At 54.0% G+C, this 27877-nt stretch overlaps 10 protein-coding genes across 10 annotated transcripts; 6 read left to right on the top strand and 4 right to left on the bottom strand.

The window, feature by feature from the left end:
- Positions 1-416: 416 nt before the first annotated feature.
- Positions 417-2734, top strand: MYCGRDRAFT_109018 (uncharacterized protein; the record flags this gene model as incomplete). The annotated part of the gene is made up of 1 exon (XM_003853464.1): positions 417-2734. The coding sequence occupies one exon, from the start codon at positions 447-449 to the stop codon at positions 2661-2663; it is 2217 nt and encodes a 738-aa protein (XP_003853512.1).
- A 273-nt stretch (positions 2735-3007) lies between these two features.
- On the top strand, positions 3008-4518 carry MYCGRDRAFT_92405 (uncharacterized protein; the record flags this gene model as incomplete). The annotated part of the gene is made up of 2 exons (XM_003853465.1): positions 3008-3598; positions 4015-4518. The coding sequence occupies 2 exons, from the start codon at positions 3008-3010 to the stop codon at positions 4516-4518; spliced, it is 1095 nt and encodes a 364-aa protein (XP_003853513.1).
- A 288-nt stretch (positions 4519-4806) lies between these two features.
- MYCGRDRAFT_92404 (Tec1-like protein) lies at positions 4807-7061 on the bottom strand (the record flags this gene model as incomplete). The annotated part of the gene is made up of 2 exons (XM_003852856.1): positions 4807-6557; positions 6614-7061. 2 exons carry the CDS (start codon positions 7059-7061, stop codon positions 4807-4809), a joined length of 2199 nt encoding a protein of 732 aa, XP_003852904.1.
- A 798-nt stretch (positions 7062-7859) lies between these two features.
- Positions 7860-10560, bottom strand: MYCGRDRAFT_85600 (uncharacterized protein; the record flags this gene model as incomplete). The annotated part of the gene is made up of 4 exons (XM_003852855.1): positions 7860-9347; positions 9544-9761; positions 9892-9893; positions 9956-10560. 4 exons carry the CDS (start codon positions 10558-10560, stop codon positions 7860-7862), a joined length of 2313 nt encoding a protein of 770 aa, XP_003852903.1.
- Positions 10561-10747: 187 nt separating this feature from the next.
- MYCGRDRAFT_80351 (dynein light chain DYN2) lies at positions 10748-11754 on the top strand (the record flags this gene model as incomplete). The annotated part of the gene is made up of 7 exons (XM_003853466.1): positions 10748-10856; positions 10913-10935; positions 11000-11033; positions 11086-11120; positions 11172-11198; positions 11261-11330; positions 11396-11754. 7 exons carry the CDS (start codon positions 10799-10801, stop codon positions 11458-11460), a joined length of 312 nt encoding a protein of 103 aa, XP_003853514.1.
- A 310-nt stretch (positions 11755-12064) lies between these two features.
- On the top strand, positions 12065-12909 carry MYCGRDRAFT_104074 (uncharacterized protein; the record flags this gene model as incomplete). Its single annotated transcript, XM_003853467.1, has 5 exons — positions 12065-12131; positions 12192-12279; positions 12399-12420; positions 12486-12555; positions 12682-12909. The coding sequence occupies 5 exons, from the start codon at positions 12101-12103 to the stop codon at positions 12870-12872; spliced, it is 402 nt and encodes a 133-aa protein (XP_003853515.1).
- A 534-nt stretch (positions 12910-13443) lies between these two features.
- On the bottom strand, positions 13444-16101 carry MYCGRDRAFT_85598 (uncharacterized protein; the record flags this gene model as incomplete). Its single annotated transcript, XM_003852854.1, has 3 exons — positions 13444-13524; positions 13593-16019; positions 16081-16101. The coding sequence occupies 3 exons, from the start codon at positions 16099-16101 to the stop codon at positions 13444-13446; spliced, it is 2529 nt and encodes an 842-aa protein (XP_003852902.1).
- A 452-nt stretch (positions 16102-16553) lies between these two features.
- Positions 16554-17911, bottom strand: MYCGRDRAFT_85597 (uncharacterized protein; the record flags this gene model as incomplete). Its single annotated transcript, XM_003852853.1, has 4 exons — positions 16554-16656; positions 16718-17590; positions 17732-17799; positions 17861-17911. 4 exons carry the CDS (start codon positions 17909-17911, stop codon positions 16554-16556), a joined length of 1095 nt encoding a protein of 364 aa, XP_003852901.1.
- A 1162-nt stretch (positions 17912-19073) lies between these two features.
- On the top strand, positions 19074-19951 carry MYCGRDRAFT_40713 (uncharacterized protein; the record flags this gene model as incomplete). Its single annotated transcript, XM_003853468.1, has 3 exons — positions 19074-19514; positions 19567-19657; positions 19713-19951. The coding sequence occupies 3 exons, from the start codon at positions 19074-19076 to the stop codon at positions 19949-19951; spliced, it is 771 nt and encodes a 256-aa protein (XP_003853516.1).
- A 5870-nt stretch (positions 19952-25821) lies between these two features.
- MYCGRDRAFT_40793 (uncharacterized protein) lies at positions 25822-27537 on the top strand (the record flags this gene model as incomplete). The annotated part of the gene is made up of 2 exons (XM_003853469.1): positions 25822-27363; positions 27418-27537. The coding sequence occupies 2 exons, from the start codon at positions 25822-25824 to the stop codon at positions 27535-27537; spliced, it is 1662 nt and encodes a 553-aa protein (XP_003853517.1).
- Between the last annotated feature and the right edge of the window lie 340 nt (positions 27538-27877).

Here is a 27877-nt window from a genome sequence, read left to right as displayed (position 1 = left end):
AGGCACAGCTGTTCTCACGAGGTGCCTCGTGTCGTGACTGTGTGATTTGTGGTGATGTCCGGGCAATGAATTGGCGAGATCCCGGTCAGCCTGTGATCAAATTTGAGCTAAGTGTGAGAGACGCGGAGCGCGCTTGTTATGAACAACTTCTGACGTCCGCGTGTACGGTCTGTTCGGGTACTTCAATGAGTATTGCGCGGACGAGCTGCAACATGGCAGGCTTTTGCGACAACGAGAGATTCACTCTGCATGTGGCTAGTGTGAAGAGCATCTCTCATGTGATGATCGTACGACGCTAGATTCACGGTCTGGCCCGCTTCGGACCTCACTCCAGCTCCACAGCTATGACTTTTATTTCCTTCGATTATTCAGACAATCCAATGTAATCGAACGTCATCCACCTCGAACGCGCGAGCTCTTCCCTGTGCGGAGCGATCTCCATCAATATGCGAATCCGCCTGCGCATCGAGCGCAACGAGCTTCCTCCCGTCGCCATTCTTTGGACCTTTAGCGAAACACAGCTCAGCGAAACGATTGCACAATTCATGGAACGAGTGAACGAGCGTTTTCCGCTGGAGGGCAATACCTGGGGATTCGAAGACTACGCCGTCAGTCTAGGCGGCTACGAAGCCCAACACTACTGCGAGGTGGGCGATGCGTTTGAAAAGGATGATGAGGTGGTCATCAGGCCATTGCTGTTCAAGGAGAAGAGAGCGAGAACGATTACAGGGAGAGACCAGATCAGTGGTGATGGCAGACATCTGATTGATGGGGTAGCTTTCGGGAGGCCGTTGTTGAAGAGGGTTGTTCGTCCGGATATCAACATCCCGCCAAGGAAGAGGCAGAAGCTGGACAGTGGATCGGAGGACAATGCGCTGGTGCGGTTCGAGGATGTTGATAGTGGAGATGATGACGACGGGGACGATGACGATGAAGAAGACGGCGATTTCGAGGACGAAGACGGATCGCTGGATGGACGGGCGGTCGCGGAAGATGCTGTTTCTGCATCCATGAGGAAAAGTGCAGAAGATGAGATCGGAGACAGCGGAGATGACGAGGAGCATGATGACGGGGAGGGCGATGCAAGATTCGGAGCGAATGCGACAGGGGACACAGCAGAAGACCTCAGCGAGGGTTCGTCAGAAGAAGACAGCGACAGCGACAGCGACAATGACAGCTCCAGCTCCAGCTCCAGCGAAAGCTCTAGCGACGACTCATCAAGTGACGACTCCTCACACGATGCATCCAGCAGTGTGCCAGTCAAACCGCTGTCCGCATTCGCGGAGTCTCTTCCCTCAGCGCCATCGGCTAACAACGGGAAACAAAAGTCACTGCCTCACGAAGGAGGTAAACGGACCCGGGCTCGAAACGTGCGGCGGCGCGAAGCGAAACGACTCAATTACCTCAAGGAAGCGGGATGTTTACCAGGAAATGCCAGTTTTGACGACATGGATGCCTGGCTGAAAATAAACCCCATGCCCAGTAAGCTAATTGCTGACAGAGCTTTGAACAACGAGATGCTCGAGCGGAAGAGGCAACAACTGCTTATCGACATTGCCGGTGGCGGAGTCGATGTCGACAGCCCGAATGATCAGCTGAGGGTGGATCTGGCCACAGCAGTGGAAGAACAACCTCCAACCAGAGTGGAAGAGGGAGAAATATGGGAAGGACCGGAAGACGAAAGACCAGAAGACCTACCGACTAGTCCCGAACCGATCACTCAGAATAAAGCAACGTCCAAGTTCTCAAGAAAGCACGACAGGAAACCCGCTCCAACCTCCCCACGCGCCCGAATCAATCTCGCTGCTTCCAATCGCCTGGTGTTCGGCTCCCTCGGCGTCCGCACGCCCAAGACTCAAGCCGAAAAAGACGCTCTAAAAGAGAAGCTCGCCGCCCGTCATACAAAGGTCGTCGTTCCACCCATCTTGCCTACGCTCGTCGAGACTCCCGCTGAGGAGGACGTGGAGCCGGACGCATGGCAAGAGAAGGTCACTATATCCGCCGTAGAGTGCGTGGACGAAGGCGTAGTCCTTTCGGCACCGCCATTCCCATTTGAGCAGAGGTGGGACCCGCAGTATGCTAAGAAGAGGACGAGGAATAGCGCGCTTTACAATGCTGGCAAGCGCAGTAAGAAGAGGAAGAGGAACGATGGTGGCGAGGACTTCGTTGAGACGTATGACAAGTACAATCAGGACGGTGGCGGGGACGCGCTGAACTATGATGATGAGGAAGAGGAGCTCGAGGATGACGAATACTGGGAGGAAGGTGCACTTCTTGACGGCGATGAGGAGGAGAGTGATGGCTTTCCGCCCTTGCCGGAGGACACTTCGACGCTCGAGTCTCTTGCAGAGTCTGATGCGGCCGTGGGTGACTACATCATCTACACGGAAATGGCATGTTCAGCAGCAACATCGTGGGCACCGCAAATGCTGTCGCAGAGAGCCAAGGTGGACAGCAAAGACGAGATCGATGGAAGCTGGAGGCTACTGCTCCCGCAGCAGCGCAAAGCTACCCAGTACGATGAGGATGGCAATCGCCTCTATGAGAAATTTGAGATGGAAGGGTTCAACGAAGATGACGAGGGTGAGAAGAATGTGCTCTGGTCGGAGCTGATGGATGTCAAGCTACTGCAGCGTGGCGAGGGTGTGGTCGAGGTGGCGTGATGGCGCTGCCGGGCTACGTAACGCTCGAGAACAGTTACTTTGCCTGGCTATATAGCCGGAACGGTACTGGTATCTGACAATGCAAGATAGCTTGTCCATCCAGGTGGGCGTAAGTTGTGAAGTGTGATTCCAAGGGTTCGCAGCAGGCACGATTGAGAGTCGATCACATGAAAGTGCACTTATTCACTCGTGACACTCAAGCACGATGACGAAACCTCATTCACTGCAGCCTGACGGGGTGCCAGAACAGTGTAAAACAAGATCAAGACTTCTCAGAGGACAATCTCTTGCGACAACTTCCACCTCGAAACTACGACACATCACAACGACACTCGGCGCACGACATGTTGCAATTCATCCAAGACTACTTCGGTCTGCAACAGGGACCTTACGACGAGACACCACCGGACGTACCGCCAAGAATCCTCGTCACCGTCATCACCAGCAGCGACGTCATGTCGAAATCTGAGCCTGCCTCATTCTCGATCACACTTCAAGCTGTCGTAGACGGTGATAGACCAGTGACAGTTGATGTCTTCCATACCATCCTCTGGCGGAGTTTTCCCACCAAGCATTACGAAGGCTTCACCTTCACCGACTCTCGGACCCAAATGAAGGCTCCACTGCCAGTCAGGGATATCCAGTATCACGTCTCAGGCCACCTGGAAGCTTCCAATGAATGTGTGGCTGAAATACCGACCAAAGTCTCCGGTGACCGACCGTATGAGGTCAGCTTCACCACAGGCAACAACGATGCAATGCAGACCGGCCATGAATACCAGATTGGCCTCGGCCCCAAGGATGAGATTTCATGGTGGATGATGGGCAGCAAAGCTCAAGTTTCTGCGGCCCCAAATGAAAGGAGAGGGCGGCATCTCGACGAAGATGTTCCGAAGCTTCGCATGGTGTTGGTCAACAAGGCTACATTCAAGGTGGTGGGATAGGCAGTGACGGTTCTGCTCACTGCAGCCGCGGCCTTTCCTGCTTGAGCAGGAGCACCTACACGCTCCATGGCAACCTGAAAAATCTACATACAGTCACGACTTCTCTCATCATCCTTTGACATAAAATCACGCCTGTCGACACACCCTTCATCACGCAAATTAGCACGATATATCTCATTGCAGAAACCGCCACGCTCCGATAGCCTTCCGACATATCGTACTCTCGCAGCAATGCACTCACCTCCTTTTGAGCCGCAGGACCCCGATCCCCGGAATTGGCTCTCACGGTCCTGCAGCAGCGCCGTACCCAGCCAATGACCCTCAACGAAGCATCGCCTGCAGAGCCGCCCAAAGTCCTTGTCCAGGTCTGCCTGAGCAATGACGTCCTGTCAATGTCTGGGAAATAGCCTTTCTCGATCAAACTACGACTGCTCGTTCAAAGTGTCATACCTGTGACTGTCAGCACCTACGGCACTGCCATCCATTCTACAGTCGGGGCCCTGCTCGGACAGGGATTGACATTCACCGACATTCTTACCGGGACGCAGTCAAGGTCATCGATCACCCATGCACCCTCATCCCAACCCAACTGGCTCGACATTTTCGATCCCAGCATCAGGGAAATACCAATCAACGGCATGTACTCGACACCTTACGAGGTCGACTTTACTGTGTACCACGCGGACTCTAGCAAGAATACGGAGCATCCTCTGACCGGCTTGAATACCGGCCACGAGCATCAGGTTGAACTCGACCCGAAGATGGCCTTTTTCGACTGGTGGAAGATGGGTTCGAAACGCGAGGTGTTCGCAGCACCAAATCGTCGGAGAGAATGGCGGGAACCTGGGGGGTACAGACCTCGACTGCAGATGAAAATTGTCAATTGCGCACGATTTCTTGTGGATGACTGAGGCACGACAGTCATTGCAAGCGTCGCGTTCGGAAGCGCGAAAGGTGCAAAGACGACAAGGAAGCTGGTGACTGGCGGTGAGAGTGGAAGCGAATGCACTTTCAGTGTTGGTTCATGAAGATACTCGTTATCACATTAATCGGTCATTACCTTGCTTTCTTTTCCTTGCCAGTACTCAGATATCCTCTTCGCTGCCTTAGATCCGCGCTGATGCATCTTCGGCTACGGGTGTGTACCAGTCGCAGCGAGTACAGCGAATAAGCCAATCACTCCCGGAACCTCTCAACAATCACTCCCGTAACCTCTCAACACATTCATGCGTCTGACGATCCTCCTGCGTCAGTACTCCACTGACCATGTACGAAGCGTCCGCCAGCGCCGCCAGCGGGTCTTCCTCCTTAATGACATCCTGTCCAGCGCCTCCATATGCTTGCGCATCATGAGCATCCTGATTGTAAGGCTCGCCGAAGCCCTCGAAAACATTCTGCGACAGAGAGTCGATCGCCGTCATCGCAAAACTGGCATCGCCCGCACTGATTGGCTGCGAAGTATCGTACGACGGTGCGTAGCTATCGCAGTACTGTGTCGAGTAGTCATGCTGCGAGAAAGGATCGATCATCGATTCCGTCACGAACGACGTTGTGGCATCGAGATTGAAGGCCGAGCTATCGAAGTTACTGAAGTCGAAGTTCGTATCGCCGTACGAGACGTTGATGTTGCCGCCGGTGAAGTCGAGACTGTTGTCGGTGGAGAAGTCGACGGCGCTGGGGGGAGCTGTCTCAAGGGTATCGGAGAAGGAGATGGGCCAGGTGGCTGAGGTGAGGGCGGAGCCGCCGGAACTGCTGTCTTGGTCATATTCGAAAGGTGACTGGAGGGCAGGATGGACATGATGAGAGTTGGAGGGGTCATCGTATGGGAGCGTGGACGCGAAGGAGTCGAGGGTGTGATCTTGTGAGTACTCGTCGCAATGTACACCTGGCGTTGAGGATAGTTGAAGCCTGTGCCAGGACGCTTGTCCTTGCACTCCGCTAGAGAGTCTGAATTTCCAGAAGATCACCAGTAAAGTCTCAGCTCCATGGTCGGTGTGGGCAACGATCTCTTGAGTCGCTGTGATGCCGTCGACCAGTCGTCGAACTTCTTCCCGGGTGTTGGAAATGCCTGTCATCGGATCTGTGCCGTGGCGCAAACGATTGGCTAGACTGGCAAGACTGCTGGCCCAAAATTGGCTGCCAAACTTGACCTGGGCCTCTACTTGCCCATGCTCGGTTTCATGGAGCACGACATCATCGGGTACACCGCTGTCGCTGAAGCAGATGCCGTCCTTGTAGAACCGATTCAGGCAAGTGACCGCCGCACCTGCTGGTAGTTGCTGACCTCGACACGAGAACGATATTCCCAGCTCGACGTTTTCCTGGTCCTTCCAGGTGTCAGTCGTCAGCGCAATCGACGCTTGCGCAGCAACGAGGTTGCAATTCAACGGCCGCCTCGCATGCATCTTGGCGAGCTGTGGGTATGTATAGCCCAGAGTGGGCCAGTCTCTGAAGTGCTCATCTGCCAGACACGGATGATGGGTCGATGCGGTATACGTGTGTAGACGTTTCACAATGTCCGGTTTGTCGTGGTCCTGCACGAACTTCTGCTGAACGAACATCTCAAAGCTCAAGGGCTCAAATGTCCCGAGCGGGATGTGAGAGCTGGACCAGTCTCGTGTGTCGACCCGCGGCATCGGAAACCGACCGTTGCACATGTCGTGAGGCGGTGCATTGACTGGGTATCTTGAAGTGTGCCTTCGATCGACGTGAGACGATCTGCTGCCACCGTAGTGATCGCCGTGGCCTCTTTGTTTTACAAAGTACTTCGTGATGGCCGGATCACCTCTGGTGAATGGCTTCAAGACCTGAATATGACTGGAGACTTGCTTGCGGGTGCGTAAAACTCGTGTCTCTTGGTAGATGTAGTCTGAGATTAGTTCATTGCGGCCTCGTAGCTTGTCTCTGTGGCTTTGCTTGTTGCGACCCATAGGTGGGAAGATGGCCAACGCTGATAGAACTGTCAGCTATGGGTCATACCGATATGTGATCTGCTGTTGGACGTACCTTGGAAGAAAGCTACCTCGAGGTGCTCTGGCCATTTCTGTTCCGTGCCCGGCTTCTCTTCCCTCTGTTGACGCTGACGATATTTCGCGTAGCCATCGGAAGCCCTGAAGCGTGCGTAGAGGACGTCCGCCTCCTTGAGACACTTTCGCATCCATGCATCCTGCTCTTCGCGCGTGGGAGGCCGGGACCGTCTACTTCCACCATGGTAGCGTTGTGCGGGGTGTTGTTGGTAATAGTGAGCTTCGTGATGTAGTGGCTGATGTCCGATGTAGCTGTTCTCCGTCGACAGGCTCGGAGGATATTTCGGTTGTGAATGCTCAGTGTATGAGTAGTTGTGGTATTGGCGATTGCCAGAGTGTTCTTGCAACACCCTCGGGCCATGAAGACTATCAGCGTCACGCAGAGGAGAGGCATTGGAGGGCAAGACTCGAGTTGGCTGAATCATCATGAAGGCGACCCGTGTACTCGAGGAGGCACGTAAAGAAAGAATGCTTCGAAAAGAATGCAGAGTGTTCCTCTTGATTCGTTGAGACGAAATGTAAAGAATGAGTGTATAAAGTTAGGTCTGCCAGCGATGAATGAGTGAAATGAAGAATGAGCGTCAGCACAACACGCCGTTGCTGCTTGCAACATGAGGGTATATACATAGGCTGCAATCTTGCCATCGAGACAGGAAGAGTGTGAACGCTGACTTAGCCTTGTGTCGCCATGAGGAACCCAGGAGCGGCGCATGCAATCTCGGTCGTGCCTGCGCAAGCACTGCTAGATGGTGGTCCGGCAGGCGTGCCGATTGCATGCACCATCTTGGAGTGACAGAATAGCCTAGACCGACAGGGCGGCCTCATCAAAGTGAGTGCAAGGGCACTGCTGCTGACGTTACGATGGACGTGATCAGTGGTCAAGGGAAGGGATATTGTTCTGCCTTGGCGTGGCGTTAATCTTCCAATTGAGACATTCAGTCGAGAAAGAATGTAGCCTGCGATGGAATGTAAGCACATTGTCACGACTCGCGCCTTGAGGGTTAAAGGCACAGCAACCCCGATATAAGTTTCTGGGTCGGTTCCTGATGCCTTGAGATCTGCAAGCGTTCCAGATTCGCGTCTCGGCAGCTTAAGGTTGCATACAGGTTGCATCGAAGGAAGCAAGGGGTGAGAATAGACCGATTGTGTGGGTGCATCGTTCACGTGACGTGATGATGAGGTGCAAGGTAGTGAGGGCGGCGTGACATTTTGATCTGTGCTGCTGTCTAAGCATCGTCGTCCTCGGCCTGGGTGGTGAACTTCTTGCGTCCGCCACTTGTGAGCTTCTGCAGAGCGACCTTGTTGACCTGTGCTCCGACCTTTTGCTGCATCTTCTCGATCTCGGCTTCGGCGTCTTCAGGATCCTCAGAAGCGAAGTCGATGACGAGACGGCGTCCGAGCAAATGCGTGTCGCGGAGAGCTTCCATGGCGCTCTGTGCCTCCTTGACAGTTGTGAAGTCTGCGAATGCAAATCCACGAGCGGCACTGTTCATCTTCTTTGGCACGCGGACACTGCGCAATTGCCCGTAAGCACCAAACAGAGCGCGAACATCCTTTTTGGTGGCTTCAAACGGCAGGTTTTTGATGAGAAGCTTGGTCCCTCGCCCAGCGGCTTTCTTCGCAGCGTCTGCTTTCTTTCGCTCCTCGGCCGCGTCGGCGCCTTTGTGGCTTGCCCGTATTTGCAGCTTGTGACCCTCGAGTGAGTAGCCGTCCATGACTGACAATGCAGCCTGTGCTTGCCTGGCACTGGCGAACTCGAGAAAGCCAAATCCCATGCTGAGGATCTCTCCTGGTCGTTTAGGATCGGTCCTTGTCTTGACTCGCGCAGACAAGAATCCATCAAGTGGTTTGAAGGTCTCCGTCAAGACAGCGTTGTTGGTGGAGAAATTCAGGTTACGGACGAACAGTGTGGCCGTACCGCCAGTCTCGGCAACTGTCTGATCAGGATCCTTCAAGTCCGAAGTAGATACCTTGCTGACTCCATCCTGGGCCTGTGACACGCCATCGCCAATGGGTTTGCCAGCGAAGACATCCTTGGGTGCCTTTTCGAGGAAGAGTACCGAACTCTTCACCTTTCGGTAAGCAAGCGCGGCGAACGCAGCCTTGCATTGCGCCGCGTTGAGGAATTCCACGATGGCAATAGTTCCCGCAGGCGGCATGAGGAATTTCTTTACATCTCCTTGCTCCTCGAACAAACGCTTGAGCTCGTCACGACTGCAGTCAGATGGAATATTCTTTACAAGTATTGCCGTGTCTCCGCGCTGACTTCGCTTGAACGAATCCAAATCGACACCTTGCTGCTTGAAGAAAGATTTTGTCTCCTGGATGATGTGGGTTTCTGCGTGAGCTTGCTTAATGGCGGCATCACTGCTGGTCGGGTCCAGGACCTCTGACTTCGACAAGCCTAGCTTATCAGCGACACTAGATACCACCGCATCGGCGTTCATGTACAGTGCGTTCCAATTGAATGTCGAGGTTGCAGCCTCACGCTTTCGCTTGATCTGCTGCTGCTTCTTCAGTGGAAGCTTTGACAATTCGAAGTCGTCCAATTTGTTCTCTCGCTTGGCCGAGCCAGGGAGGACGTGTAATAGCCGACCCTGGAATGTCTGACCATCTCGATCGACAAAAGCCTGCTCAGCGGAATCCGGATTGCTGAATTGGATATAGCCGAATCCTTTCCCTGCGCCAGTCTTCGGGTCCAAAGGAACGTGCACCTGTGTTGGCATGTCAGCGATGTATTCCAATTCGATGATCGCGAGCACAAGCAAAGCTGGTATGTCGTTTATCAGAAAAGACAAGCATCTACTAAAATACAGTCCCTGGTTCTCATCAAATGCCGTAGCATAAGTTGTCCCTATCAGGGTTCATCCTATAAACAAAAGTGGTTGAAAAAGTCGAAGATCAGCTTACCTCTTCCAAGTTGCCGTATGAAGCAAACTCCGCCTGCAGGTCTTCCTTCTGCACGTTGAAGGGAAGATTTCGTACGAACAGCCGCATGCTCGAGCGTACGGCTTCGATCTCTACATCGCCCGACGCTTCCTGCGCTTCATTGTCATCCATGGGTGGAGTCGGTATGGATATTTCGGGGTTCGTAACTTGGTCATCTGGCTTCGAGGTTCGTACAGGTACTGTGGCATCGTCGTCGTCAGCTTCGTCAGAGTCAGCACTAGGCTTTGCGGCCGCAGTCTCTTCTTCATCGTCGTCCAGTAAGCCGAGAAGTCTGCTTGTGCGAGATCTCGCCCAGTCAGCATCAGACACCGCTGTAGAAGCTGGTTCAGCCTGATCTGTGTTCATCTCTATATCGACAGAGACCTCTGGCGACCGCGCGACCTCTTCTTGGGGTGCGCCATCGGAGGTTTCTGTTACGGCGTGCTCCTGCTTGCTCTTTTTCGCCTTCTTCGGAACAGTCTCGTATTCGTTGTCGCTGGGTGCATCCGCCACTACGGTCACATCCTTTGCCTCTGACATTTCCGTTTCCACGGCCGGCACGGGCAACTTCTCCGACTCCCATGCATTCTTCTTGCTCTTCGGCTTGTACACGTCTAGGAACTCCTGCAACTTGGGGTCCTTCTCTTTCTCCGGCACGTTGCTCTCTCGCTTGCGCTTGAGGTTGTTCTCGTTGTTGGCGGCTTCCTGAGCAACCACATCGCGTCGCGCTGTTGGTGCTCCGCCTCGGACGCTCTTCGACTCTTCGATCGGTCGTGCCAGTTCCACTCCGATACGGCTCATGCGGACGAAAGTCCTGTTAAAATACTTCACGGCCTTTTGAGCGTCTTCGGGCGTTTTGTAACCCACATAGCCGATTCTTCTATTCGGGAAGATCTTTGCATCCGTCACCTCACGATCGGCTTGTGAGAAGTGCTTTCGGAACTCCGCCTCGGTGAATGTGGGAGGCAGTCCTTTCACAAATATGCGTGAGGATTCCATGGCTGGCGATGAGGATGTCGAATGTGTGAAGCAGCTTCTTGGAATGTCCAGAAATTTGCTGTCGAAGAGAGGAGACTTCCGAAACTCAAAAGCAGACAAGCTTTCTGGTGGGCTCTCACGGCCGAACCAACAACACCGACACAAACGGCACCCCACCCGCCTCGACTCCTTTGCGCACTCGCAGCATCCGCAATAAACACCACGACCCGATACATCAGTCGTCTGGAGGACTTTCGCAATGTCTGGCAATCAAAACACCCACGATGGTCTCGACCAGAAGCAGGACAAGCTTGAGGGTATGATATTCGCACATGCCAATAATTGCTTCGCTGCGTGGCTGACCATACTACAGCTCAAATCAAGTCTGTGGATATGGTATTTGCTCCATCATTGCCTTCCACTGGTCGACCATGCGTGCCACTAACACCAATCTGCACAGAGCGACGACATGCAGAATGAAGCGATCGAAGTTGGTGAGTCAGTCAGGGGGTTGGGCAATCCCGGCAGATCTAACATACGCATCAGCTCAGGAGGCCATGGACAAGTACTCGATCGAGAAGGTGAGGCGTCCTGACCGTAAGCGCATGAACACTTCGCTGACCTGTGTTCAGGAAATTGCGCACCACATCAAGAAGACTGTACGTCTAGCCGAACGGACATGAAATCACATGTCGGCCGCGAAACCTGACCACAGCTACAGTTCGATGAGCGCAAGGGAGCCACATGGCACTGCATTGTCGGCCGCAACTTCGGCAGCTTCGTCACTCACGGTACGCCTATGTCTCTATCTCGACTCCTCGAGACAGCCGGTTTTGCATACTGACCATCACCACAGAGACGAAGCACTTCATCTACTTCTACTTGGGACACTGCGCCATTCTGCTTTTCAAGACCCAGTAGAGAAGTCGACGACGACGACTACGACGAGTTCAGCCTCGCAATACAAGACACCTTGCAAACGCAGACTACAAGAACAAATTTCAGCCGCCATTTAAAGGCCTCCGTTTCTGCGAGCGTTTCGATCCATTCTGCTCAGTCGTCAACGTTTACGCCTACGATCTCAGCGCACGCTTCATTTTGAACATCATGGATTTGCGCTCGCGGTCATCAGTGATGCTGCCTATGGTATCAAAGCGAGCAAAGCCGGAATCATTTACCCGTTTGGCAATAGTCGGAACTAAATGAGCCTCACATCCAATAGACTTTCTGCGCCGTGCACTGTTTTCGTGACATCAATGGCTAGAAATCGGAATCGTTCGTCATTGAGATATTATCGTCCTCCGTCATGCCAACGTGAGCTCGTTTCATTCCATTGGTATACGTGCGATCTACAGTGCTTGCCATGTGAAAGAGATGTCATGCGAGCTGCGCCACGAACGATGTCGAACGTGGCGCAAAGGCGCGTTTGCCCAGCAACTTCCAAGCTCTCGCGCCGCGCAATGGACAAAGGCGGACTTCACAATAGATCGACATCACTCCAACATCACTGCAACGACACAGAGACCACGGCGGCAGGATATAACAAGCACACTTCAGCAACATGGCATTCATCTTCACATGCGGAACACATAGTATGAATGCGACGTCAGCGGACCGGTGGGAACCAACAGCTAGCTGACCTCCTCGACCAGCGTTCGAATCACTCTTAGCCGGCTACGAGAACATCACAGTCCAATGTCAGAATTGCGGTAATTGGAGCGGGAAAGTCGTCAAGCGATGGTAAGCTCAAGATGTTGTACTCGCGCGCTGCCCTGGCTCGGAGGCTCCAGCTAGTTCTCTGCGGCCATCAATGTCCTTCACGGCCATCAGCCTCAAGCTAACCACATCCTCTCCTCTAGGGAATGGTTTACATTCTGTTTCGTGAGCAACACCTCCGTGCGACAGCCATACCACATCATGCACTGACTTTCCTGCTTCCCTTTCAGGTCCCCCTCATACCGTTCAGCCTCAAACCATGGCACGCCGTCGGCTGCCACATCTGCCACTTCAAGCAAGGTCAGTACTAACGCTCACAAGGCCTCAAGAACCCGAGACCGTTCCACAAGAGCCTCAGCAGGTCTTGTTCTGCATCAGACCCTGATCGTCTGGACTACGGCTGACTTGAATCCTTCGTTTCTGCAGATATCAAGTACAGACCGGACGTACAACAGCAAATGGACGGAGGAGGAGGAGCACCAGGTGCGCCGCCAAAGCAACAGGAGGGACAGATACCGCTACAGAATCAGCCGCCGCAGGGCTGGGGACAGCCAGGGCAGGGAGGAGCGCAGACACAGTATCAACCACCGGCGGGACAGGTGCCGCAGTACAAGTAGGAGGGAAGATATGGGTATGGGCGTCAGGTGTTGTTGGATTCGAGAGAAAGAGCTTTGCCGTTCGGATTGTGCATTCAGAGATACCAGGTTTGGCGTACAGCATAGCGGCAGTGGATAATTATGGGTCTCCTACGAAGTTGGAATTTTGCATACAAGTGTGAGAAGCACGGCGCCGTTTCTGCTGTCCGCTATCATACGGATGCGTTGCATGACCGCAATGCGTCGGTCGGGTACGAGCTACTTGTGTTATCGAACCTAGCCTGGGATGCGGGAAGGCGTGAACTCAAGATGATTGAGCATGATCTCTGCCTTTCAAAGTTGGACGCCACGTCAAGTCTTTGGCGAGGTCCGCTCTGAGCAGCGATTTGAGCAATGTCCTGAGTCTCGTGGTCATCACTGACGATGCCCTCTTACGACCATGGTGCAAGCGGTTTGGTGAAGTGCTTGAAGTGCCTGAAATAGCGAAAACCACTACCCTCGGAATGAGCGTGGCGTACGAGGAAGACAACAGGGTACCGCTCTCGATGCGCGTGAAGACATTACAACATCCGTCAACGACAGACAATAAGTCTCAGTACATAAAATAAGCCTGCGACAACGGTAACGTATCCGCCGGCTCAGCCTTGCAAACCATACCATCTGCCTCCACGGTCTGTCAAACAAGTCGTCAGCAATCACATCCTTGAATACAATCGCGCTCCTCGCAGCGAAAGGACTCACATATCTCTCAGGATCCACCTTCATCCTCGGCATAGCATCATTCCACTTCATATCCTTCTTCCCTATTCTCCTACATCCCTTTACAGCCTCAATCCTCTTTTTCAACCCATATCCCTCCACCTTTCCATTCTCCACGCTCGCCTTACTCACCCACATCACGCTCCTATTCGGGTTCATAGCGCCAAACATAGGTCTCATAATCACCGGCTCCACAGTCGGAATACTCGCGTTCGGATCCCCCATCTGACTCCACGAGATCATCCCACCCTTGACGACTTGTGCGGGTTTGGCGCCGAAATTGGCAGGATTCCAAAGCACCAAGTCCGCGAGCTTACCGACCTCCACACTGCCGATGAGGTGGCCCATGCCCTGCGTGATAGACGGGTTGATGGTGTATTTGCTGATGTATCGCTTCACGCGGAAGTTGTCCACGCCAGTACCCTGGTCCTCGGGAAGGAACCCGCGCTGCACTTTGTTCTTGTGTGCCGTGTTCCAGGTGCGGAGGATGACCTCGCCGCAGCGACCCATGGCTTGGGAGTCCGAGGACATCATGCTGATGGCGCCGAGGTCGTGTAAAACATCTTCGGCTGCGATGGTCTCGGCGCGGATTCTTGATTCAGCAAACGCCACGTCTTCGGGAATGTTGCGGGAAAGATGGTGGCAGACCATAAGCATGTCGAGATGTTCATCGAGAGTGTTGTTCGTAAAAGGCCGAGTAGGATTGGTTGATGAGGGGAGCACATTATTGTGTTCGACGACGGAGATGATGTCCGGAGCGTGGCCGCCACCGGCTCCTTCGGTATGGTAGGTGTGGATGGTGCGGTCTTTAAATGAGGCCACGGTGGTTTCGACAAAGCCAGATTCGTTGAGCGTATCGGTATGAATCAGGCATTGTATGTCGTGCTCGTCGCACACGGTCAGGCAGGTATCGATGGCTTTAGGAGTCGTTCCCCAGTCTTCGTGGAGTTTCAGACCGCAGACGCCTGCTTCGGCTTGCTCTCGGAGACCTTTGGGGTCAGCGTCGTTGCCTTTGCCTGTGATGCCGATATTCATCGGAAGTTCGTCGCACGCTTGCAGCATCCACTTGATCATGTTTGTGCTTGGGGTACAAGTGGTAGCATTTGTGCTTGTGCTTGGTCCCGTGCCCCCTCCAAGGAATGTCGTGATACCACTTGCGATCGCTTCGTACGCTTGCTGTGGACATATGAGGTGAATGTGCGAGTCGAATCCTCCTGCTGTGACGATCTTGTGCTCGCCGGCAATCACATCTGTAGCAACGCCAACAATCATGTTTGGGTCGACGTTCGCCATCACGTCTGGATTGCCAGCCTTCCCGATACCAGCGATGAGTCCATTCTTGATACCGATATCGGCTTTGTATATGCCACTCCAGTCGACGATCACCGCGTTGGTAATGACCGTATCCAAGCATTCGCTGTCAGCACGACCCGAAGCCTGGCCCATACCATCACGAATCGTCTTTCCTCCACCAAACGTGCACTCATCGCCGTGATCCGTCATGTCATGCTCGATCTGAATCCACAGATCTGTCGGGCCCAGCCTAATCTTGTCGCCAACCGTTGGCCCAAACATGGAAATGTAGCTCTCGCGGTCCATGCTGAACGGCTCCAGCGCCTGATCCGCCATGGGATTTTGCTCAACGTGCAAGAATCCACCAGCCTGTAACCTCTGCAGGATGTCATCTGTGATACTCGCATCATGAATATGCCCTGGCGCAAGGTCATTCCCACCCCTTATAACCTGATTGCCTGCAATCTCGACCAGCGTCACAGTCCTGCTGTCTCCTGGCTCGAACCGTATACTTGTCCCTGCCGCGATGTCCAATCTCATACCCCTCGCCTTGAGCCGATCAAACTCCAGCTTCGGATTCGTTTCGATGAAGTGATAATGGCTTCCAACCTGAATGGGTCGGTCGCCTTTACTCGTCACCTTCAGCTTGATCCTCTTCCTCCCCTCGCTCAGCTTAATCCGTCCTCTATCCCCTTTCACAGCAACCACAGCACCCGGCATCTTCTCCTCTTCCCAGGCCTCCAAGCCCTCCACGGGCGGCCACGGGAACTTGTCCTGATCCGGTACAGGCAAGAAACTCCCATACAACGCTCTTTCCAAATTCCCTTCATCCGTCGCAATGGGATTGTGAATCGTGACCAGATATGTGCCGTTGACAAATGTCCCTTCGACCATCATCTCGGACAGCGTGTGCGGGACGCTGGGCAGCACATGTCGACGGCCCAGCAGCGTCGTGCCGAGCGACATGAGGTCCGCAACCGTATGATTGCCATCGCAAATGAGTTCTTGAATGACGCTGGCGATCAGGGCGAGGGCTTCGGTGTGATTGAGGCGGACGCCGCGAGCGAGACGGCGTTGAGCAAGGAAGCCGGTTTGGGTGATCAGGAGCTTATCGATCTATTGTCGGGAAGAAACAGTCAGTGGTGGAGTTCTTGTACGTCTGAGAATCTGCAGATACCTCTTTCGGGGCCAACTGCATGTTTGTTGACGGCTACGTGCAGTGTTGCAGTTGCATGGAAACTGTTACGTGAGACGAATGGTTCAAGCTTGATGAAGTGGGGAGCTGCTGATGCTGTAGGTGCAGGTGGTTTCGGAGACATAGCGGGGCAAGTCAGCCATGCAAGCCACGGAGCCGATCCTCGATCCACAATCTTCGAGGACAAGGCTGAATGCGGTAGTGAAGGAAGAAATGCCTGCTGAAAATCAGCTGATAGTGGAGATAGCAGAGATAATCGGCAGTGCAAGAGATGAAGCAGAAGACCGTTGCTGTGTACAGAGAGAAATCTCTTCTTCATACAACACAAGTACGTTGTGGACGATACATCCTCCTAGACATAAATAAAGAGAGCCAGAGGCAGTCTGCCGGTCGGTTCTGTCGGCCGTGTTGGTCATACCCAAAAAAACGCCATTCGCTGAATCAATACAAAATTGTCATAGTCGCTTTCCGGGGACAAAGATGAACAGGCAGAGTATTGCCACGTCCAGTATTAGCATCCCTGCCAGACACATCAGTGCGCGCTTGTTGAGAAGTTTCCTATGAGAGTTGTCAGTACGTACTTCTTCGTCGTGATAATGGCTGCATCAGATGGACTCACCTCACAAACGGCTCCTTGATGCGTGCAAAGTTCATAAACGTGTACTCGCTGTAGCCGAGCAGCGCCAGGATTGGGTCCAGCATGTACTGATGGGATCCCAGAAAGTAGATCCCAACCGTGAAAGGGAGGATGAGCCAGCATCGCGTCGCCCTGTTTTTGTCGAGGAAGATGAGAACGAACGCTGCCCATAGTGCTCCGAAGAATGAGACCAGTCCGATGATCAAGCGCAGCATGACAGAGGGCTGCACAATATTGCCCAGTGCCTTTGCTCGCAGAAACCCGGGAAAGGCATCGCGTTCCATGGCCTGAAAAACATAGTCCTTAGCTGCGTCAAAGACCTCTGGATCGTCTCTTCCCTCCGTCTCAATGCTATTGGTGATGTCGTTGAGAATGCCTTGGGGAAGGATGATCTCTCGTTCGGCGCCAGGAAGAAGGAATGTGTAGAGGATCTTCTCCGCCGATGCGCGAATATCTGCTCGGGCGACGGTATTCTGCGGACTGCTGTTGCTGTGGTTGACATTGGGAGAACCAGAGTTGTTGGTCATGAAGCTGGGTCGCGGCTGATGTTCAGCGCCTGGTGCGTGTTCCGAATGGTTGGTGCTGCCCTGGCTGTGCTGGGGACTGTGGTGACTTCCATTGTCATTCCGTAGAAACGCAGAGAGGCGTTGATCTGGTGTCTGTCGCTCTTTTGCATCGGTGTATAGACCGCTGGGTCCTTGCTCGGAGGATCGACGATCATTATTGTAATTGTCCAGGATTTGTGATGATCGTTTCGAGCCGCTTTTTTCGAGGTCGGGCGTGGATACGAGGACGGATCGGCGGAGTTCGCGGACGTAGTGGCGACAGAGTGACATGTGTTGAGAGACATCGAGCCTTATTGAGGAGATCAGTATGTGTCGACGTGCACGACGCTCATGGTGTGTTATCCGCCAATGCCAGATACTGTATCGCAATGCCTGCCTCCAATGCTGCCACCACTCCACCGCTTGCGACCAATCAGCCGGGAACACTCACCAAAAGTCAAGATAGTCCACGCTGCGCTGAACATCGCGCATATAAATGTAGAAGGAGAAGAGATCGACCTGTAACACCGTGAAATCAGCCAATGCGCCCGGCAGACGAGGGTGACCGCGCAGCACTCACCGGTGCCAATGTCCTCCGGCTCAAGACCTCCCATAAATTCGGCAGTCTCATTCGAAGCCCCGGCTCGGGCGTGGGTGTGCGCGACTCCATTGTCGCGGTGGTCCAGGCGGAGTTGCCGGAGGTGGAGGGGGTGAGGTGAGGTCGATCGGTCGTCGTGGTCGCTGAGATGTGGTGAGAGAGGACAAGCCCTGCGGTTGTCGTTGTTAGCCAAGCCAAGGAGATCATGGTCAAATCTCCGCTTAAACCGCGATGCTGTCCAATCGGCGGCTGCCGAGCCTTGTTCTTCCAGCCAACGGGACGTTCGATACGGGATGCAAGGTCGATGCACCAAAATAACATTGCACACTGCACATCGCGACTCGTTGTTACCAGGCCTATACTCTCTCTTTTCAACTACTTGCCGCTTGAGCAAGGTGGTGAAACTCGCCCGGGCTCGCGTGTTCAAGAAGCCTTGACGACCGGTATACAGTCGTCGCAAAAGAAGAATAGATGCGACCATCCGGAGAATACGAGAAGCACGACACGATTCCCTCCGCACAGCACGACGTAAACCAAGCCCAAAGGATCTTCTACATTTCAAAGTGCACAACGACAGTCGGCGCTGATGTCGATGAGTTTGGGTGCTTCAGAACAGTGCTCCAGAACGGTGCTTCACTGAGGTGTACAGCAAACTGAGCGACCTTCGAGGAGACCACAAGTGCTGTTGGAGTCCACGAGAAGTGAACAGTGTGCATGACTTCGCCGATTCGCTCTTCCTTTGATCCTATCAAGTTTGAGTCGATAAAGCTTACGGTCGCTCTCATAATCTCAAGTCTCTCAGCTGGCAGTTAACGATCAAGTACTGCAGCACCGCTCTAACTCAGCGTGCTCCACACCAGGTCGATTCCCTGGCACGGAAGTATGACCATCCCACCACCTGTGCCATGTCGGACTTACAGCTATTTGGCAAACACGTTGCTTCGCTGTCCGAGCAGTGTAAAAGCAGCGGTGGTCGTTTGTTTCGGTGTATCAGATCCGAACATCTGTGTATCTGGTCCGCACACTGATCGCGGACTGCATGACACTTGCATGCTCATTAGTCCGCGTGCTCTGTTCCTCCCCTTCTTCACTGACCTCTGCTGTACCTGTTCGTCGCCAGCGAAACAACCACCCGTAGAAGATGGATCCCTACTCACTCCCGAGTTTTCCTCCATTCGACCTCCCTCCCATCGATATGAAGACTCTGTCTCAATCATACTCAACCCCGTCCAGTATCGAGCAAGCGGCATCCTCCAAACCGACCTCCTCCCGCAACAATGCCCACAACGGCCTTCTAATCCGCGACAGCATTATCGGCTTCGCCGACGGGCTCACCGTGCCCTTCGCTCTGACAGCTGGCCTCTCCGCCTTGGGTAATTCCAAGATCGTCGTGCTAGGCGGTCTGGCCGAGCTCTTCGCCGGATCGATCTCCATGGGGCTTGGAGCGTACCTTGCGGCTGTGACGGAGAGGAAACACTATGCTGTCGAGGAGAACAGACAGCGGAGAGGATTGAGGGAGAAACCTGAAGTGGAAGAAGAGCAAGTGTTTGGCATCTTTGAGAGGTATGGGATCGGCAGGGAGAGGACGAGAGGAGTGGTGGAGGGATTGAAAGGGGATGAGGAGACTTGGGTGAAGGTGAGGTAACGCCATGGCCAAAGGAATACCTACTGATACGAATGGCGTGTAGTTCATGATGGACTTTAGCCTCCAGCTCTCCAAGCCCGATGCGAAGATGGCCTGCATCGAAGGCCTAGTGATGGGAATTTCCTACTTTCTCGGTACCAACTCACACAGTAACTTTCACCCTCACCAGTCGCTGACGTCCATTCACAGGCGGCCTCCTGCCCATGATACCTTACTTCGCCATGCATACCGTCAACCACGCGCTGTTCACCTCCATTGGCATCACAGTCGTTATTCTGATCGCATTCGGATACGTCAAAGCGAGGGTCACCGGCACCACACAACGGGATGCAGGGTGGAGCGCAGTGCAGACGTTGGTTGTTGGGGCAGTGGCGGCAGGCGTGAGTTATGGCATTGTGAGGGGTGTGAATGCTTCGGGAATTGTGTGATCCTAGGAGCGGCGCATGCACGGCATTGTGTTGTGCATGTGATCTGCTGGAGGCATGCTTACGCAGGCCGAGCACGAATCGGCCGCAGGAACAGTCTGTAGCAAACATGTTCTGATCCAGTCAGAAGAGTCGCAGGCATTCAAGTGGTGTTCCTTCATGGACCGGTCAGGATGGATCGGTAGTCATCCTCGTATTTCAACCCAAGAAGGTGTCCTCGAACCTTGTCAAGTGAGGCGAAACGAATCCTCACCCGTCTGATAGGCTTCCATCCGCATTTCTAGCACCAAAGACACCCACAGAATAGCATCACGCCAGCTTCAGGTAGAGCACAAGGTGGATGCGTCGTCCGTGGCACTTGTCAATAGGTAAGACGTGTACATTCATGTCGGCAGGCTGATGGAAGAAGTGGTTGGCTGCCGACAACGTGGACCCGGTCGGGTGGCTCGTGCGCCCGTGAAAGTCGTCAGCAAATCGGAGAGCAGACTTCACCTCTTCTCTCTTGCGCTGCCACGCTGCTTCGTCCACTCTTTTCACGCACCGCGAATAGGCCGGACGACCAATAGTCGTCGTCAGGTGGGTGTAGGCGATGATGGATGCGATGATTTTGCGCTTTCCTAGTGTGTGGTGCGAGATGTGCACGCTTTTTTGGGCAGGCACATGGCGTGGTGGCTCACCTCACCTCACCTCATCTTCTCACCTCAGGTCTGTTCCTTCTGCTTTGAGCATCGCACTACGCCTGTGAAGTGTCCTTTCGTCTTTCCTTTCGGAGGTCATGTACCTTCACTGACAAACCGACGCTCTCCTTCGCTTTGGCTTCATTCCTTCCTTACTCCCCTTCCTCGAATGCCTTCTCTTTTCAGCGAGTGAACATTGCCTCCTCTCCAGAATGCTTCTCAGGCGAATATCTACCATCGGGTCGGACCATTTGGATTCCAGCACTTGGAGGTGGGCGTTGGGCAAAAGGCCGAGCTTTTGGGAATTGGTCTTGACGCTTGGAAAGTCGGCTTGTGTCTATCGGTGATATCAGTGGGAGAGCAAGAGGTGAGCGGAAATCGATCAATTGAGAATTGAAAGGCACAGACTCACGATGCGTCGCCCAGAACAGTCGGCTTCATCGATGCATTCAGCGCGCACACGCTGGCTCAGGTGAAAAGAACCCACCACGCTTATCGCCTGACATCCTCGCTCGGTATCAAGGCTTCTAACAGCCCGCTTCATCGTCACGCTCCCGCGCTTAGTCTTGGAGACTGTCTGAAACATCCAGCAACGACAGAAACATTATTCAACAACCGGCCAACTGAGAATGTCGCCCTTTTGATCGCTCGACTTGTGCCGACCGAAGCTCTCAAAGAAAACAAGGTGCTCGGCTAGGACCGGATCGATTCCACCCCAACGCCATCATGACCGGCAACGTTCCGCCCCCCGCGCAGGTCGATGCAGCGTTTGATCGCCCCGCCACGATTCTGTTGAGGTCTTCGAAAAGCGCAGCGTCTCTACCGCACCAGGAATCACCTCATTTGAGTCTTCACGATTACCATAAATGGCAACATTCACCACTTCTTTCACACTCTCCTGAGCTCGAGTACAAGAAAGTACGGCGGAAACCCTCCATCGCAGACCTCTCCGCGAGTCCACAGCAGGGCGACTTTCAGTGGGCGCCAAGCTCGAATTTGCCGCCTTCACTTCACTCGTTTTCTCAACGCGACTTGCCGCCTCGTTTCCATCCACATCCACCAACGACACCCATCGCGCGCACCTATCCTGCATCACCTTCTTTGTCCTCGACTGTCACCACCCTGCAGTCCACACCCACACATACGCCCATTCTCCGAGACGACACGCACTTCGTGCAGCGGAGGATTGACGAGAGGACCGCGCTCAAGGAGCCGCTCCGGACAAAACGTAAGTTTGACAGCCTCAAAAAGGCAAAGCGGTTCCCGCGGCAAGCGGCAAGCAGCAACAGCGGTAGTTTAGACGGAGGTTTATGGGAGGTCTACGCGGCGGTGTTTGATGTTTCTGAAGAGCAAGGTGGCATCGCGGAGGAATCTGTGGGCATAGAGGAGGATCTGGGAGCTTCACCTGAGCAGCAAAATCAGCGAGCGGAAGACTGGACGCACGCATATCCGACCGGAAGAGCCGAGCGATCAGTACGCTTTGAAGAAGTCGACATCAAGAGCAGAGGCGGCTTTCACAGCTTCAGTGCTTCTAGCAGCGCAACTCGTCAGCTTGAGAAAGATCCAACGGCAACTTCGATCTATTCTCTCTCGAAGTTTGAATTCCCAGCTCCACCTGGACTGGATAATTGGACACGCGCGACTGGCAAGTAACTTCAGCACCTCACGCAAAGCTTTATATGCGCTGACTTTGCTTTGTAGAACGCTCACCCACATCGCCGTCAGCGACTCTACTCTACCGCGGCGCATCATTCGACCTCATCAACCCACACGCATCTTTTCTGCTCCAAAGACAAGACATCGAGACGCCGGGAGAAATCGACGGCCTGCTGGACGACTACTACAACGAGAATACCGAATCACAGAGATCCAGTATGTCGTACAATCATCTCACCGGAGAGCCATCGCAGTCGTCGCCAAGAGTCCCAAGCGAGAACTCAAAATCCCTCCGCACCCTTTACGACGATGCCGATACCGCCCGACGTAACATCCTGGGCGTGCACAACGAGCCCGCGAGGCCTTCTCCAGTCGTGTACAGCCGCTCTGCCAACCAAGTTGAGCATGGCTCGTCAAGCCCGGCCGGCATCCGGGAAGGAAAGGGCAAGTCTCCGGCCCTCCAGCAGCAGCACTCTCCGCTGCGGAGGGTCGGGACAAACCCCTTCCGCCGCCTCCCTTCGCTTGGTCGGTCGTCGGGTGCTGGAGACGTGGTCGAAGAGAGAGGGCAGCCGCAGTGTGAGTTTGAAGCTCCTGTATGCGTGTGATTTCTGCTAACTATTTCTCACAGCTGTGCCTCGCTTCTCGGACCCGTTCGACTTGACCGTGAGCGACAATGGCAACATTGTCGAACTCCGGTCGATCGACGGGATCCTTGGGCGGGAGCGCGTGGCTGCGGCGGCCACAGACGATGGGGTGGTGGCGGTTCCGGCGTATGTTGAAAAAGCTCACCCTACCCGTTTAAAGAATTCACTTACCAGATACATTACTTCACAGTTCCGAGGAGACCGACGCAGCAATGCGGTCGCTCCTCAATAAGTACGACCATACCCGGCAATCGCTGCCGCCCCAGCAGTCGGAGTCGCCGAGTATCGAGGAGATCGAGCGCGGTCTGGGATACGGGGGGTGTGCTGGCGAGGAAGGGGACTTCGGCTTCTACACGCCAGTCCCAGCCAGCACACCCTTCCGTACATCATACTACGGAATTACCGCACTTCTCCCGACAGTACCACCGCCAGTATATGGTGGCAGGCGCATCTCTCGCAGCAGCGAGCTCCCAACCAGCGAACAGACGTACGGCGAGACCAACCAGCTGCTCATGATCACCCCGGAGATGCAGCGACGGGCAGCACAGAAACCTCGCATGGCACCAAACCCGCAATCACATGCATACCACCAGCATCCTCGCCTTGTGAACAGCCCCAGCGACGATTTTCACACCGCTGCCGGACTCGCAACAATGTCCGCTCCGCACATGTTTCGCTCCTCCAGCGTCTACCCAGCCACAGAAAACGGCAGCGTGTGGCAGACCGAAGCGGAAGACTCCGAGGACGATGGTTCCAGCTACGCCAATACCAGCACTAACGGAAGCACGATTCGCCTGAGCCACGATGAAGCACAACCCGCCGAACCAGAGGTGCAATCTCCACGAGGCTTCTTCACCAGGCAGGAGCTGATCGACGACTTCAATCGTAGCCGTGTCGAGAAAGGCGATCCCAGCATCCGCTATGAGGTTCGAGAAGCGATGCGAATTTTGCAAGACAAGGTCTTCTTCGAGGACCGCGGCGTCCATCTGAGGCCAGATCACATGCGAGTAGACAAGGAGACACAGATTGCGGACATGTACAGATTGGAGGAACTCCGTCAACAAGATCATACCATCATCCGCGAAGCTTCTGAACGTCTGTGTGAGATTGCCATCCAAAACACAACAAGCAAGAGTAGCTTCTCGAAGGTCCGCAAGCTGTTGCGCATGGACAAACCAGACCCCGACCAAGAGTTCTACAGGCCTTTCCGCAACTCCAAGAGACCGAACGGATATCATCGCAGCCTCACCGAGAATGACTCTTTCGACGGCTCCTTTTCCTCTCGACGCGGACTTGTGTCCCCGGCTCGACCTGCCATGAGAAGCAATCTCGAATTCAGCGAGAGCAATGGCACGTTCATCACTATCCGCGACGTCGACTCGCTTGAAGACCGCGATCACAACGGCTGGTACCCAAACGACCCCAATCCAACAGCTCGAGCCTTGAACCTCCCTACACCGTCAGATACCGCCGCAGCCTCCGCGCTCGGCCTTCCCACCCCGACCCGCGGTCCCACCACCACGACCAGAATCCCTCTCCAATTCCGCAGCACCACCCGCGTCGACCGCGTGGCGCCTCGACCCGCTATCGAATCTCAGATTGAGTTGCAGCCACTCCGCCTGATCAGAGATATGAACGCCACCCGTCGCTCCCCTGGCCGCGCGTACACTAACGCCGAACTCATCGAGCGCGAACCAAATTGGACTGAGTTTCCCAGTGGTTCGCATGTGCCTCGTCGTCAGCCCACATTGGTGCCGTTTGACAACGTCGCGCGCAACGAGCAGAAGAGCATCTCGGAGACTTGCGCGTTGCTGAGTACGATTCTCCCGCTCACAGCGCTTGCATTTGCACTGGGCGGGTTCGATTGGTGGATCAGAAGAAAGACTTCGGGTAGGATTCTAACGATGGGAAGTGAGGAGAAGAGACTGGCGTTGTGTGTTTATTTCCCGCTGAGTCTGGTGGGCTATGCGATTTTGGTCATTGCTATTGTGCTGGCGACGAAGTTGAGTCGGTGAGATTGGGAAGAATTAAATGGTGATTGGGTGTTGAGGAGTTGGGTGACGAGGAGTTTGGGCGTTGAGGGAATGGAGGATCATGGTTTTGATTGAGGGCAGTTGAGACGTCTTCACATCGGCACTCAGTTGAGATTGAGAGGATTGAAAGGAGTTTGGGAACAGGAGGATTGGAGAGAATGCTCCGAACAAAGCGCGAAGCAGCATGCTACTCAGGTTCAATCCAGAGAGAGCAAAGAAGAAAAATCCACGGAAGCAAAGCGAGGAGCAGTGCGCAAAGCACCAATCGTACGAGCTACGCAAAGGAGACAAAGAGTCGAGGCAAAAGTTCAATGAGTTATGAATGCTTTTCACGAATTATATGAGGACTGCAGTGGACTGCCTTCAACTGAGAATGCAATGCAGATTCCAGAATGCAGTCGCTGCTGCTCAAGCAGAAGGAGATCAGGCTGAAGCACTGTATCATCTTGCGTGCCAACACTCTGCGCCTACTACTTTGTAGATCTATGCAAGTGAATACTGATTGCGCATGTGAAAGTGGGGTACATGTCTCGCTACGAGCCAATGAGAGAACGCCTGCGTCAGCAAAGCAACGGAGCTGAGTCCCGACCAGCTATAGCACCAATAATGACGTCTCTGTCCAATGGATGATCAGGACATTACGCTATCACTGTAGCTGTCAATACTAAATCAATACGGCAATGCCACTCCGCTGTAAACCCGATTATCGCTCGTGTTCTTCCCGGTCAACCTGACCGCCTCCTTCCGCTTTGTCTTACATGCCTTTCCAACGACTGTTCACCTCATCCCTCCGTACATCCTCGACCTGGTATCAAACAGCCGCATTCGCCCAACGAAGAGCATTCTCCTCCACGATCCGCACCATGGCTACCGAGTTCAAGCTCAAGGGCCTGACGAGCATCGATCTCAAGAACGGTCAAACGCAAGAAGTCGAAGTCGAAGGCGTCGAGGATGGCAAAGTGCTGCTGGCCAAGGTTCAAGATGAAGTTCACGCTCTGAGTGCGAAATGTACACATTACGGTGCTCCACTGTCAAAGGGTGTGTTGACAGGAGATGGACGTCTGACATGCCCGTGGCACGGAGCTTGCTTCAGTGTCAAGACTGGAGATATTGAGGACGCACCGGCTATTGACCCGCTGGCGAAGTTTGAGATCGTGCAAAAGGATGGAGCCGTGTACATCAAGGGTGACGAGGCGACGATCAAGGCGAACAGGAGGACACTCAACATCAAGTGCGGGTCGACAAAGGGTTCGGAGCAAGTCGTTGTGGTGGGACGTGGAAGTGGTGCCACGGGTGCGATTGAAGGATTGAGGTCGGGTGGCTTCACTGGCAAGATCACATGCATTGCGGACGAGGAACACATGGCTATCGATCGCACGAAGCTTTCCAAGGCGTTGATGAACGATGCTTCCAAAGTTGCTCTGCGGAGTCCGGAGTTCTACAAGGAGGGCAATGTTGACATGGTCAACGGGACGGTGACATCGATCGACTTTGACGGTAAGAAGGTGAAGAGCAAGGATGGCAAGGAGTACAGCTACACCAAGCTGATCTTGGCTTCGGGTGGTACACCGAGACTCCTGCCATTGGAGGGACTGAAGGGTGACCTCAAAAATGTGTTCCCTCTCCGCTTCATCTCAGACGTGCAGTCGATTCTCGGCGCTGCCGGCGAAGATGGTGGCAAGAAGGTGGTCGTCATCGGCTCGTCTTTCATCGGCATGGAGGTCGGCAACGCTCTCGCTGGTAAGAAGCACCAAGTCTCGATCATCGGCATGGAGGATGAGCCAATGGAGCGTGTCATGGGCAAGAAGGTCGGCAAGATCTTCCGCGAGCTGTTGGAGAAGAATGGTGTGAAATTCTACATGGGAGCTTCGGTCGAGAAGGGCGAGGCAGGCAGCACAGCTGGAAAGATCGGATCGGTGTCGCTCAAGGATGGAACCAAACTTGAAGCGGACTTGGTCGTCGAGGGTGTTGGTGTCCGACCGGCGACCGACTACCTCAAGGACAACAGCTCTGTCAACCTTGAGAAGGATGGCTCAATCTCAGTCGACGAGTCTTTTGCCATCAAGGGCCTGAAGGATGTATTCGCCATTGGTGATATCGCGACCTACCCGTACCACGGACCAGGTGGTAACGGCAAGCCCGTTCGCATCGAGCACTGGAACGTGGCACAGAATGCTGGACGTAGCGTGGCCCGGTCCATCAACAGCCCTGGATCGAAGCCCAAGGCATTTATCCCAGTCTTCTGGTCTGCAGTGGGCGCTCAACTCCGCTACTGCGGTCACACCCCTGATGGTTTCGACGATGTCATCATTCAGGGTAACACTGATACCAGCGAGGGCAAGCAGAGCTTCGTTGCGTACTACACGAAGGGTGAGGAGGTGCACGCTGTTGCGAGCATGGCGAAGGTGAGTTTTTGTTACTTGTGCGAGGCAAGCCATACCCTTACTGACGTTCCTTAGGATCCATACATGACACAAAGTGCAGAGCTCATGCGGAGAGGCAGGATGCCGAGTAAGAGCGAGCTGGCAAAGGGTATCGACATTATGGAGATCAGCCCGCCAGTGGAGGTGAAGATGTGAGTGGAAGAAGATGAACAGTACAAGACAAAACGGCTCAAGATGCGATGCAAGAAGGATGTCAGCACGAGAAGGGACGACCAAGGCTGCTCGTTGCAGTCGAGCAAGTCGAACGGCTGCAGTAGGGCGTAACGTCAATCGTGTCGTACACGAAAACAACGCTTTGCACGCATGTCTGTGGCTTCACTTGTCATTCTCTTTCCATGATCGGGGACTTCTCCTGTGCAAGACATTCTTATATATAACCTTATATCTCTTGAATCGTTATAGATAACCTTAAGACATAAGGATAAATGTTCTTAATCTTTATTTGAGCTCTCCCCTTGGTGCCCGTTCTCAATCT

This window comes from Zymoseptoria tritici, chromosome 4 (genome assembly GCF_000219625.1).
Source record: "Zymoseptoria tritici IPO323 chromosome 4, whole genome shotgun sequence".
Lineage (NCBI taxonomy): Eukaryota > Fungi > Ascomycota > Dothideomycetes > Mycosphaerellales > Mycosphaerellaceae > Zymoseptoria > Zymoseptoria tritici.
Note: the sequence above shows the minus strand (reverse complement) of the source record. Positions and strands in the feature narration are given on the sequence as shown.